The sequence below is a fragment of the Melopsittacus undulatus genome, chromosome 1, assembly GCF_012275295.1.
Source record: "Melopsittacus undulatus isolate bMelUnd1 chromosome 1, bMelUnd1.mat.Z, whole genome shotgun sequence".
In the NCBI taxonomy this organism is placed as follows: Eukaryota; Metazoa; Chordata; class Aves; order Psittaciformes; family Psittaculidae; genus Melopsittacus; species Melopsittacus undulatus.
Window position 1 is genome coordinate 124,023,236 of NC_047527.1, and position 13,652 is coordinate 124,036,887.

General features: G+C 37.5%; 1 protein-coding gene across 2 annotated transcripts in view; it reads left to right on the forward strand.

The window, feature by feature from the left end:
* UMAD1 (UBAP1-MVB12-associated (UMA) domain containing 1) overlaps positions 1-7,186 on the forward strand; it is a 73,972-nt gene extending 66,786 nt beyond the window's left edge. The window contains exons 3-4 of one of the 2 annotated variants that reach the window (XM_034063632.1): positions 5,597-5,811; positions 6,440-7,186. In XM_034063632.1, coding sequence (XP_033919523.1) covers positions 5,597-5,811; position 6,440 — 216 coding nt within the window. In that variant the 3' untranslated portion in view covers positions 6,441-7,186. Of the gene's footprint in view, positions 1-5,596 lie in introns of both variants that reach the window. The other variant, XM_034063624.1, reaches the window with a different exon arrangement.
* The last annotated feature ends 6,466 nt before the right edge of the window (positions 7,187-13,652 follow it).

Genomic DNA, 13,652 nt, shown 5'->3' on the forward strand with positions numbered 1-13,652 from the left:
AATAGCAGCTTTATGACTCACATAAGGTTTTCTGAGGCATCTCAGGGGCATCTGTATTGTGCTTGTCTGGGTGCGTTTCTTCCTTTATTACAGTTCTGTAAGGATACACACTGGTGTGTTGTGTGTGTGTGTGGTGGACGGTTATTGAAGTTTTGGGTTGGGTTTTTTGTGGCATTTAAAAACTATCATGTCATGTATACTTTCTCCACCTCCAGCTAATCTCTTTTACTAATCCCTTCTCCTCACTTATATTTTTAACATGAAGTGCTAAGCATTCAGAGCACTTTGTGAATAATGTTTTTTTTGTCCTCTGTTTCACTTTGCCATTACTGTTCTGATTTGAAAAGGGAATCATTATCATCAGTGGAGATGCTCAGTCTGCAGTTCCTACAAATTTTCTGAAAAAGCCCAGTGAATACCCTAAAAAACATCAACTCAAACACAAATGGAAGAACAATTGCCTAAAACAATTTCCCTTTCTAGATGCATCAGAAATAACCGCATAATGCTAAAAAAATTCTGAGATACATTATTATACGCTGTTTGCTGTAATTCCACAAAATTGCCTGAAATAAAGCTAATATTTTTATATCACCAGTAGTTCTGTAGGTCTCTGTCAAAATTGCAATATTGCTGGATATTTACTAAATATTCCAGAAGAATTAATATACTGTTTGTTTCTCAAGGCTGTCTTTTTAAGGGAAATTGGTCTGTTTCTGGAAAAATTCCCTGCCCCCCCCCCTTTTCTTTTACAGAAATTTCTTTTAATGAATCACTTCTTGTTAGAAAACCTTGTTTGATAGCTTGGATTACAACAATACTAGCACCGATCTTTGATGCTCCTTCAGAGCACTGTAAATCCAGCTTCTCAGTACATTGTAAACTATGCATGTTTTCTTCCTTATGAGACTCTTGGCAGGCTTTATGGTTAGCAGACAGAGATGCAGCAAATTAGATGTTTTAAAGGCAGCTGAGAAGTTCTCTGTTGATTTTTTGTTGGTTTTGGTTTTTTTTGAGCAAAAAGAAAAAATTTACCTTAGAGGTTAAGTTTATGCTTTGCTAGTTTTGAAATAACATATAGCACCCATGCTATCAGAGCACAATTGTTATCTGGTAGCCAGCTACCATATATATATATATATATATATATATATATACACACACTGTTTCTTTTATCCCTGTTCATTTGGATTGCAAACCAAGAATAAAGAAAACACCTTGTTTATTTAAATTAAATTTGATTACCATACCTTCTGTAATTTTACCTGTTTTTTCTGACTCCTGATGCTTGCTGAAATGTAAATTATTTGGTGATCTTCTGTGTCCATTCAGTTGGTATTTCTCATAGCAGGATTGTGTGTCATAGCATTTGGCAGTGCTTTGTTTAGCTTTGTCCAGAGAACATGCTGTGAATCGATTGTATTCTGGGTAAATAAGTTAGGCATTTAAGTAGAAACCTGTGTGACTAATGTGGGATATCAAATTCTCTAGGACTTGCAGTTCTATATATGCTTGAAGAATGCATGCATGAAAACATAAGCCATTTCATAACCTTGACTTTGATTGCGTCACATAGCTTTGTGCTGGTGTCTGCATTGTAACCAGCTTGGGCGATCTCAGCATTTATGGGAAATGGATGTTCTCTGCTAGTGTGTCCAGTTCATTACATTACCACAGTCACTATAAAAGCCTGATGGTCAGGTTGGCTTCAGCAGGGTTTCTTCACTATGTGGATTATCCAGCATATGTCTCACCCCATTTAAAGGGTGTCTTTATGCCATAACACATATGACACACTGTGTACTGGATAAAGGGACGGGCTCTAGAATATTCCAGGACTTAAACTGCAAACATGACAGAGTTTTACAGCAGCCTATCTTCAGTTAAGTTTCCAGGTAAACTTTGTCCAGAGTTTTTCTACCAGATTTAGATTTTGCGTTCTACATTAAAGAATCATCCTTCCCAGGTTTTGTATTTTTCCCATTGCATCATTTTTTGGGATGTCAGCACAGTAATAGTAATATGAAACGTGACTTGCTATAAGTGAAAAAGGAATGTGAACATTTTAAGGTAGTGAAAAATACACATTTTCATTGGAGAGGTAGTAGTGGTTTATATGTGAAACTGAAATAGGAAATCTTGAGTCCTTTTCTCATTTATGCTGTAAACAGATCTTGTCATATTGGGCCTAAGACCTTCTTGAGAGGGGCTGGATATACTGGAAGCCAAAGACCGCTGGATCCAAGATCAGCTTATGGAATTTATTATACTGACCTGACACTTTTCTTTGTTCCTGACTTATCTGTACTATGTTGCTCCTAGCCATTTTGGGCTTTGTTTATGATACTGTTTTGACTATTCAAGTAGGATCAGAATCTATAGACTATTAAGAACCTTGCTGACACTATGCAAAGATTGAGTATGATTAAGTAATGTTGAACAGTAAAATAATTCTAATGTAATTCATCCTTCCTTACTGAAGTCTTGCTTTGAAATGTGGAGAGAGACCTGAGAGTAGGAAAAGCTGGTTCTTGCTCTGTCATTGTAATACATGGTATCTTCTGTGTGCAGAAAGGGTTTTAATTTCTGGGGCTGACCATTTGGTACCCTTTTAACAAATGTAAAGTTTCTGGGGAAAAAAAGAAGATCCAAGATGCTTTGTGCACTCTTCATTTATTATTTTTTCTTTCTTTGAAGTTACTTTTGCCACATGGTAGTGCAATTTGCATTGTAAATTGAGTTCATCCAGCTTGTGGGACAATATAGATATAAACAGGTGTTCATAAAAGTATAGTTTGCCAAACAAAATAAACATTAGGTTCTAGGGATTTCTGATTATCATCTGAGCTATGGGAATACGACAGCAAGTGAGGGATCATTTTTCCCTGGAATGTGGGAGTTGGGGGAAGCAGAATGGTCTTTGAAGATCTCATCTAATTGATTCCTCGATGTAACCTTTTCCTGTTTTTTCATTTGGGGCTTTCTGGCTCCACTCTCCCCTTCAGAATATGGGACTGATTTAACACAAGCAAATACCAGCACCTCCATAAATTCTCCACAGGTTATTTCTTTCAAGAAGGAAAGTGCAGTGTAGAAATTAAGGGAAGTTTTTCAGTTTACGAGAGCTACAAAATTAAGTACTTATTTGAAGTATTGTAGGAGTTTTCAGATAAATATCTTTAACATAAATGTTCTGTATGGCAGTGTTCTCAGCTGAAGAATATGCCTATAGAAGATATTTATGAATTTTGTTACGATGCTCACCTTCAGTCTGTTTGGCCATGACAAGAAGGAAGACTTCCTCTAAATGTTTCTTATCAGTCAGCAGTTATAGAAGTTAAGATCCCCTTTAAAGTGAGAGTTGCTGATCTTCCACTTGAAGATAACTGTGCTGATTAGAGCAGACAAGTACAAGACATTTTAGGGTTTTTCCTGAACTCACAGACTTATGGTGCTATTGCCTGGGTTGTTTTTTTTTTTTTTGCTCAGAGCTTGGAAAGCTGCAGTAGGAGAACTGTGCAGTCTTTCTGACTTTTCATCATCTGTAAATTGTACCTTCAGGGGTTAGGTAGGACAGACGTGTCAGTATTACAATAGCTTAGAGACTATAGTTAAAGCAGGAGAAACCCAGTGACATACCCTGTCTGTCTCCAGAGGGCTCTGAAGTGGCCTAGAAGAATAGACAAAAATGGGACTACTCTTTCATATCTATAAAATATTTTTTATAGCACCTAGCCAGAAGGTGATCTGAAAGAAATGGGGAAAAGTCAAACAGGCTCTGTTACTGGGAAGTGAATCCCAGCAGCTCAATAGAAAGATATTTTCTTCACTTGACTCCTTTGAGCTCATTCACTCATCTTTTGTACTGGTTCCTAACGAGGAAGGTTAGTATTTACATGTAGCAGTCATTCCTTTTAATAAAACTTCTTAACCTTAAGAAATTTTACATTATTATCCTGTGATATAGCAATTACTGATTTGGGGAAGTGTATCTTAAGCTTTAAGTTTCTAGTCTTCATGAGTATAACCAAAAGCTTCCAAATGAGGGTCCATTTCAAAATGTGCAGCACCACTAACCTATTCTGACTCAGTAGCTTATGCAGGCGTGAGCTTCCTCAGTCACCTAAGTACTGACTCTGAACTGACATAGATTGGCAAGATTATCTATGTCATTGTTGACAGTTTAATAAAAGGTTTAGTGTTTGCTTATCTGACCTAGTAGATGAAATGTTGGGTTATGTGAGGAATGAGTTGTGCTCAGGTTGCATTCAAGTCAAATCCAGTCCTTCCTCTGAGAAGCGTACAAAGTGACTTTTACTTGGCTAAATGCTTAGCAGTGTTAGTTACTCCCAGAATAGAAAACAAACCACCTCACCGCCCAAACTGTCCTTCTGCCAAACAGCTACAACCTCAGGTTCTTTGTAACAGTCACCTCCAGCACACATCAGATCTTGAGCAGCCCAGCTTCCCTAAAAATCATGGAAAAATTTAGGATGAAAAAACCTTGTAAAGGTTTCGGTGCTCTCCCTTCCCTAATAACAGCATAAGCTTTGGATTTTTCTGGCTGTGTGCTGTGTATGGAGGGTTGAAAGGAAGAAGTCAGAACTTCAATCAGAAATTCATGTCTAACGTTCTTGGCTTTGACATGTCTTGTTAATCACTTTTGAGCAAATTACTGAAGATTCCCATGTGTGTGCTTATACAAAAGTCCGTATTACAAACATTCCTAGAGATGATGTGAGAGCTATCAGTTTGGATAGCATTTTATTGCTATAAATTCTAAAGTTAGATTTGATTTCTAGAGGCAGAGTAAAAAGTCTTGTCTCTGTTTTTAAAACAATAGAAGTTTTAGGATAGACAATAAGGTCATATTGGTAGGCCATTATCAAAGCTTGCAACTGTATTGGGTCCAGCATCCTATCTGCTGGCATTTTCTGTAAATTATATTGACTTTTATACAGCAGGGTTGGTATTTTATTTTATTTTATTGTTGGTTTGATTCAAGGGTTTTGGGGTTTTCGTTTTTGTTTGTTTTAAGTTTTGTTGACTTTTTCTACAAAGTACATGTTTGGTGATGCGATTCCTATTGCCATTCCAATTTTGCACTTTCATTTCAATATGGAAAGCAACATCATTGATACTTTGAAATAACTGAGATAGGAGTGTTTTATAATCATCAGTCATGCCTTTGTTGGACAACTTCTGAAAAGGCACAAGGGGAACAAAAGGCAGAGCTTCATCAGTTTCTGAAAGGAGTTCTAGTGCAAGTCATTTCCCCTAAGCAAGACTGGACATTATGACAAAAAGTCCCGCCAGACTTAGGGGTTTCATAAATGCAGAGTAACAATAGGTTGAGAAATCTTACTAATCATCAAAAAATCCATTGTTGTTTTAGCGTTAATTCAAGTCAACCTGACCCCAAAAATCATACCAACATGAATTAGGAACTGCAGTTTCAGATGTACCTCAACCAAACTCTGAAACTGCTTTTATTTATTATTTTCTTCAAGTGTTGGTAGGTCATGATGGCTCTAAGCACAAAGCCTTAGCTGCCTGATTCATGATGTCTAAATTTCTGCTTTTCTCTTCTCTTTAGATAAATACAGGGCACCGATCGCAGTTGAGTGTATCCAGTGCCGAGGTGGGAAATGAAAGGAGTCAAAATTTGGAAAGCAGCCCTTTCATGTCAGATCTTCTGAGTGACGTACCCTTTGCCCTAGCACCACATGTGTTAGCAGTACAGGGCACCCGTAATGACGTTCCTGACCGATTGCTCACCTATGACATCAATGATAATTTATCAAGATTTTGGTATGACTTTACCCTTGAAAATTCAGTGCTTTGTGATCCGTAATGTTTTCTTTAGTATTTCTGTCTGTGTCAAGGAAAAAGTCCTAAGGTGAAGGTACAGACTTACTTTAATCAACTGAATATTTTGGGGGACTACCACTGGTGTATCAGATGAATTGTGTGAAAAGGATTCTTATTCACAACCATGTTGTATTTCTTAGCTTTAAGTGAACTGTTACTTACTATGTTAAATATTCTGGTTATTTCCAAAGAAATCAAGCAAAATTGTTTCAGCCTGAGACTAGTTGTTGATACCTACTTCCAGTAGGTAGGCTGCAGACACAAACATTTCATAACTTTAAGATGAAGTCTACACATGCCTGCACTGCTTTGTGATTTCACTCAGATACTAAACACGTAGATCCTGTTGCATGTGTTAAGATCACCTCTGATTTTCTACAGATAGAAGCCAGTATTAACACTAAAGAAATATTGCTTTGCACTCCTGACCAGACAGCTTTTCAGTTAGACCAAGTTTGAAAACTCTGTGTTAATTACAAGTACTTAAATAATTATGAAGACTTAATAGAACTGGTAAAATTTACTAATTTCAAGGTAAAAATCAGTTGCTCTGCTCTCTTTCCAATAGATGGTATTTTTGTCCATCTCATGTTGTGCCTGGAGAAGTCCTTGCCTCCTGCCTGTTGGCTGCTGTTTGTTCTCATTACCACATGTGTTCCTGATTTATACACAGATCAGCTTTTCCATTTTAACCTCTTTGCCCCCTGAAGAAGGAAATCTCAGGACACGTACTTTTAATGGTCACACCCTTCTTTTTTCAATTTGTGTGCCAGAGATACACATGGCAATGTTTAACAACAGGAAAACATTACATTGTTTCTTATCCAGCTAAATTAAATGGCTAAGTACCTAAACATGCATTCTCACAGACCACTGTGTCCCCTGCTCACAAGCTTTAAGCATGTTTTTCCCCGACTAAAACCAGAGCTGCTGTTGCATGAGCAACAGCTCTCTGATGTAATGTCATGATTTTTGATGAATAATGATCTGTGTCACACAAACATTTGTTTTTTGTCTCGGGGTAGAATATTTATATTGTGCCAAACATTCGTGGATATTTTCATGTATTTTCTATGCTCTGTGGTAGCTTAAAATACATATATTTTCAGACTTGCATCCTCTTACAGTTTTTTTAAGAAATACTGTAAATGATGGAGAAATTACATTGTGAATATCTTAGGTTGTTAAATATTTGTGGTTTAGATTTTTTTAAATGTATGTATTTAATATTTTTGACTGCTGTGTTCATAAATGTTTTGAAGTTATTGTTTCAGGGACAGTATCTGTGCTGCAGTCCAATAAAAAACATGCTAAATAACAGTGAGTTATTCCTTATGTGTGAGAGTTATTACTCAGCTTCACCTGTATTGTTTACTGTAGGTGTGACCATTCAGACTTCATGGGAGCTTGAACCTGGAAATTCAGTTTGGAAATCTTTTCAGTGCTATGTAAAATAGGGGTCCTTTTGATCAAATATATGGCACTTCATTTGATGTGTTCTGTGTGGTGGTTTAGGTCTTATTCATGGATCCTATGGCTGTGAGCTGGGAAATATTCACAACTCTTATAAGGAAGAATTGATTTTACCAAGTTGTTCAGAAGTGGTTTGTGTGCTAGTTTTTTAGTTAACACATACCTGAAGCACTAAATTTAATTTTCATGATTGATTTATATTTAATCATTGAAAAATTAATCATTCTGTAAATAGCGTGTTTCCATTCAAGTTGTCCATTTTAGATCTGAAATGTTTCTGCAGCTCAGCTGGTCTAGAAGCAGAACTGCAAAACACTGTTGAAGACTGAACAAACTCACAATACTTGTTCTTCCTTTGCTAGCTGACTTGGTGTGTAATTTTGTGCATTCATTTCTTGCCAAAAGTTAGATAATTTATCTAAAATAGTTACATCCTGTCAGAACTGTGCTCTGTTACACTCACAAGCATCCTTTCAAAAGAAAAGGAGAAGCAAAGGAGAGTAGGGAGGAGGTGGTATTCACCCATGATGAGAAATGTGGACAGTAGGTTAAACACTTGGCCTTCATCCTTCGTCATGTTTTGTAAAGGGTAAAATCCACATTTAGCAAGAGTACTAGCAATAAGCAAGGGTACTTGGAATGAGTCTGCTGACTGCCCTCTCTTTAGCCAGGCCTGGAGAACAAACCTATCCCTTGCTTGAGATCACCCATAAAAAGTGGATTGAAGCCTAATGGTATCCAGACAGCAAAGGTGAATTTCTTCCCACTGGGATAAGAAAAAAGTACACTTAAACTGTTATAAATTGGTACGATTTATGGATATTACTATATGCTCACTGATAATATGAGGGTGGCAAAAAATCTTCAGAAAATTAAAGATTTCAAAGAGTCTTAATTCATAAAAAAATGTGAATTACTCATGCAAGACGTTTAACCTTTTATGCTAAGTGATTATTGCATAGGATATATGTGAAGATCTTTTTATCTGTCAGTGTCAACAAATACTGAATGGTTCCGTATATTGTCAGTCAAATATTTGAACATCAAGGAAAGAATATGGTTAGTTAAAAGAAAAAAAATAAATAAAACCTATTCAAATATAATCAATAGTGATGTCAAAATAGTAAACCACCCTGGCTGTCCTTTCTATATATAATAATGAGAACTTCAATAGAACTGCTTGCTTTGTGTTATGCCTAGATATGTAAATTATTTAGAACTGAAAGATATGTCATAACTGATGTCATTAATATTAGGATTAAGACAGGCTGTCAACTCCAGAATTGATAATGAGAGAGAAGTGTGATCCTGGGCCAGTGAAGAGCTGCAAATGGGAGCTCTGTCACTGCCATGAGTGGACATATTACTAGGCCTGCACTCCTTTACTAAACAGTTTATTTAGAGTTACTGTAGCTCATGGGAGATTCTGAGTTGCTTGTAGTTCACATTTTCCCTGCAAGAGATGTACTCTGTGTTGTGTGATAGCTTCCTTATGGAACTTCTAATAAATCAAACATAACAAGACACTTCTTATTTCCTCTGGAAGAGTTGTAAACACAGGCTCTGGAAAAGTCTAATTTTAAGCATAGGAAAAGGGGAGTGAAGCCCACATGTACGAAGGTAAATCAAAGAGTAATTGCATCCAGAGCAGCCTGACAGAAGGCTGATTGGGAGCTGGTCCTCTCAGACAACTCCCCGGTGACAAACTCAGAAGTGGAACCAGAAAATGCCATGCCCAGCAGGTCAGTCAAGGAGGTGGTTACAGATCCCATTTCTGATGTTTTCTCTAAAGTATGACCCAAACCCTGATACTGCAGTCCTGCAGGTGGCAAATATACACTTGTGTGGTCACAGCTGAGAGCTTTTGACCCTAGAGCAACTAAAAGGAAAAGGCAAACAGCATATTCACCATGGTAATTACAGTGTCTCGAAAATAACAGCTCATTTCATTTTTAGCTGGAGAACCTGTTGTGTTCACTAAAACACTGAAACAGTCTCCTGGGCAAGATGAGTGGGTTGATCCCAACAATAGCATAAAACTTGCACTTGAGAAACCGCTCTCCTCCCCACAGCCACCCTTTTGTTATGACATGACAGACAGTTCACCTTGCTTTGGATTTTCTCTGCTCAGCCTATCGAGTATGGAGAGGAACCAGAAGTGCAACTCCTAGGGTAAGTCCTTCCCTTCTTAGCTAACTGCAACTCTCCTGCCGATGACAGAGCAATTCCAGATTAACCAGGTTTCCTTTTGAAGCTAGAGAGTGTCTGTTACAGCAACAGAGGCAGAAAATCCTCTGTATATTCCAAAGGCAGGCTTCAGTTTGGTGCTGTAAGAAGGTTTAATAAGTGGAGCTGGTTTTGTTCAGCTTACCTGCTGTACTGCAGCTCTTCAACAGCGCTAAGCTTGGGATTCTGTAATGAGCTCACAAAGCTTGGAGGAGGTATGTTAGGCCTGATTTTTTCCCGTCAATATGTTAAATTCCTTAAACTGAGGAAAATTATTGATCTCCCTGTATCCTCCACTGAGATCATCTTCTTTCTTTACCAGCTAGATATTTACGTCCATTGAGTCTGTGAGAGAACTAACTCGTTCTTTTCAACATCCTTCACACAGATGAAACTCTTTTCTGGAAAGAGACCTTCACTCTGCTCCACTCTGCAAGAGGGTTCTGTTCCCACAGGCCGTTTCTTAGCCCTCCTTCTGTCTGAATCACAGCCATTCAAAAGAAGCAATGCCAAGTATTCATGCTTACTGGAAGGGCAGAAAAGTCACTGTTTTGTTCCCATGATATGGACAGTCAGTTAGTTTGGAAGTATTATTGTCCAAAGAATGAAATGGAGATTTTTGTCAACCCAGAATTTCATCATTTTCAGATTCCAGGAGCATAAGAAGTAACCTTGATCTAGGCACAGCATCTCACTGTTCAGTTCTGGAGCACACATTTTAGGTTCTGCATGCAGGTATGTGAAGTTTTTTCTTTGAGTATATGATGCTAATGAGTAAGGCTCTTTTAATCCTCCTGCATGCGCCAGATAAACGATCGAAAAAACAGTAAGATCCAAAGTACTACTTTGACTTCTGTGCATGCAGTCCCTCATAAAACAATTTTTCCCTCCATGTATAAGTGATTTTAATCATTCAGTAGAAATCCTAAAAACCAATGCTTTAAACTTTATTTTCTGAAACATATTAATGGAAAGTTTTTCAGCCTCTATGATGGGTGCAATAGTTCCTGACTAACGCTGGCTATTCTACTTGCAATTACTTTGAAGCTATTAAAAATGATTAGTTTTTTACAGGTATTTACCTAGTAGGGAATGGCAAGGTTCTCGTGTGTTCATTACTTCTTTTAGTAGTACAGAAGGAAAAATACGTAGTAAAATGACACCAAACTAAGGAAGGGGTTGGAGAAAGGACATGTAAAGCAGTTTTCATTTAACGTTATTTCTATAATATTTGCAGTTACGAAAATATGGAAACTAAATGAAGTGCAGATGGTAAGAATATGATGACACCATCATATGGTGACCTGAATCAGAAACTATATAGGTATTATGCCCTACAGTCTTTTTTTGTGTACATGGAGTAGGTAGCACCATAGTCTCTCATGCAAATGCCTCCATACATTAACATAAATAATAGGGAGTAACAATGGATCATATACTCCTTTCAACCTCTCAGAGCAGGTACTTCTCTTTAGTCTGCAGCCCTCCATGCAATAGTCTTTCTAGATGGTGTTTTACTCCCCAAAAAGTTGGTGAATATTCTATTAAAGTTTACTTTCTGATGAGGGTAGCTCACAGAGCTTTGTTTTATTGCAGCTCGGTGGCTTGTCAAATACATCCCCGCTCCAGAAGTAAAACAGTCTGAGCACACTGCATGGCTTATATAATAAACCAGGAGTGGTAAAGCTTTCAGCATTGCACTGCAGGTTATGATAAGATGTTGGAGAAGCCTTTTTTAATTCTGTAGCAAAAGAGAGTATCTAGCAGTGGAAGTGGAAGTTATGATGACCCCAGAAGGATGCAGCAGCTGTGGAACAGAGACAAGAGAGGGTTTAGTTCTGCCAGCCAATTCAATTCGCTTTTCTTTGCTGCAAAGATAAAATAAACTCTTGAGATCAAAGATCTAATTTACAAGGCTGTCCTCTTAAGTCAGTCGACACATGTACTTCAGTAACAGAACATAAAAGAAACTGCTCACAAGCAAACAAAAAAAAATGATGAGCCTCAATTATAAACATCCCTCATCCAACTGTCTGTGGATATCAGCGTTGCGGTGAGAGTAGCCACTCGCATCCAAATGTTCATGTAACTCTTCCGTGAGGTCAGCTTTGGGCATCCATCTAAATCACACTGGAAAAGAAGTCTGAAGCAGATGGGTTCAGAAGACAAAGACTCAGGTGAAATAGACCATCACAGTAAGAAGGGAATTACTACTTAAAGTAACTGATGCTTGTTAGAATGGAAAAAAAACCTTGCTGACCACTGTATCACCCTTTCCATGAAGAGATCTGCTATTTGTCTGTTTTCCTTAAGAAAATTAAGCAATGTGTGATGTTTTGGAAACTGTACTCTGATTTCCTTTTTCATCTGTTTTTAGAAACTACTGGTGCATCTGCTTGGCTTATTCTCCTCTTGAAGACATTTTTAGATTCCTGTAACTCCGATTTTGTCTATTATATGTTTAGATAGGGCTTTTGTCAAAGACTTACTATTTATCTTACCAATTGAATCAAAGGATCTTTTTGTTATTAGTTGACTTTCATGTATTTTGTAGTTTGGCTAGTTCTCCTTCAGTTGTCTTGCAGATAAAAAACATTTACACTTCTCCCTCTACTTGATAGGGTGGAATAGAACATATGCCTTAAATTTATTCCAGAAAGGACTGCCAAATTTTGTTTCAAGCAGTATTACAGTACTTTCAGATATTACATATCAGTCTTAGTATAATTGTGGCTAAAATTGGACACACAGGGTTAACATATTCTCTCTTGATGTAGTTCAAATAACACTGAAATTTATCTCATGTTTTGAGGGCAGGCAAAGTAGGAAGGTGTCATATTGGGAATTGATATTGGATTAATAGAGGGATTTAAAATGTATTCTTTTTCATATGTTTACTGCACATTGTGTGCAGTATATGCATTCACTCAATGATAACGTGAAAATAACTACTTCAAAGATAGAAGTTGCCATTCTAGCTTTTCAAATGGCATCAAATAAGAGGCTGTTGATTGAGAAATGAAAATGTAGTTTTGCTGCAGATCTCTCAAATGCTTTGCGGTAGAAATAAGCATTAGGATTCATCTTGAATATTAATATCATAAATTGAAGACAAATTTTAAATCTTAGAAATGCTGTAAAAAATAGAGTGAATGAACAAAGATGGCTGATGTATTTTTGTTTTCTCAGAGGGTAGCTAGCAAAATTATCTCTAATCATGCTGCAGTTATTTCCATTAAAAAGTTTGTATGTCAGACTGTTGGTCTAGCAACTGATTTGTAGAAATCTGAGAGAATCTCTAGGAATAAAGCCATTTTCCAGGGTGATAGGTTTTGGACAAAACCGTTCACCTTCATATTTAAGACCTGTAAGTCTTCTCAGGCTAAGACCCCTCACCACCACCTCCAGTGGCTGTCTTTGCGTCAGAAGAAAGTTGCACTCTAATTTAGAAACATCAGTCTTATGTCTCCTGATCTCTACTCCATGCAGCTGGACCTGGAGAGATGTTTTGCTTCTGGGATGGGGCATATTCTGGTAGATAGGCATTTCAAGAAGAAAAGGATGTTGCACATCGATACCCTGTAGGAAAAAGCTATGCCAACTTGACCAGCTTTCATTCCTATTTCCTACAATACTAGCCATGCAATGACAGACCTAACACACTTCCTCTGAGCATATAGGGTGGTGCTGAACTCCTGCTCTGTCTCTTGGAAAACAACTTACCTATGAAGACTTTGAACTGAGCAAGATCATCTTCTGGTGATCTGCCAATCTTAGCAGATTGCCTGAGCCATTTCACTCTGCTTAGACCAAAGGAGGAGATTTAGGCCAAAACACTAAAAGACACTTCCTGGAACAGGAAGTCATCCCAAGATTGATCTGTTTACCACAGACATCACAAAGAAGTCAGATAAGTCTTGCTCTGCAAGAATCTCCTGTGGCAATGGAACTCTGGCTATTTATATGAATATGTGCAAAATGACTAAAAATAACTTTGTGGTATTAAATGGGTTTGTATATCTTTGTCTTCATACCACAGAGTAGGAAAAGTGTTCCTAGCATCTCCACTACAACAGCAGCCT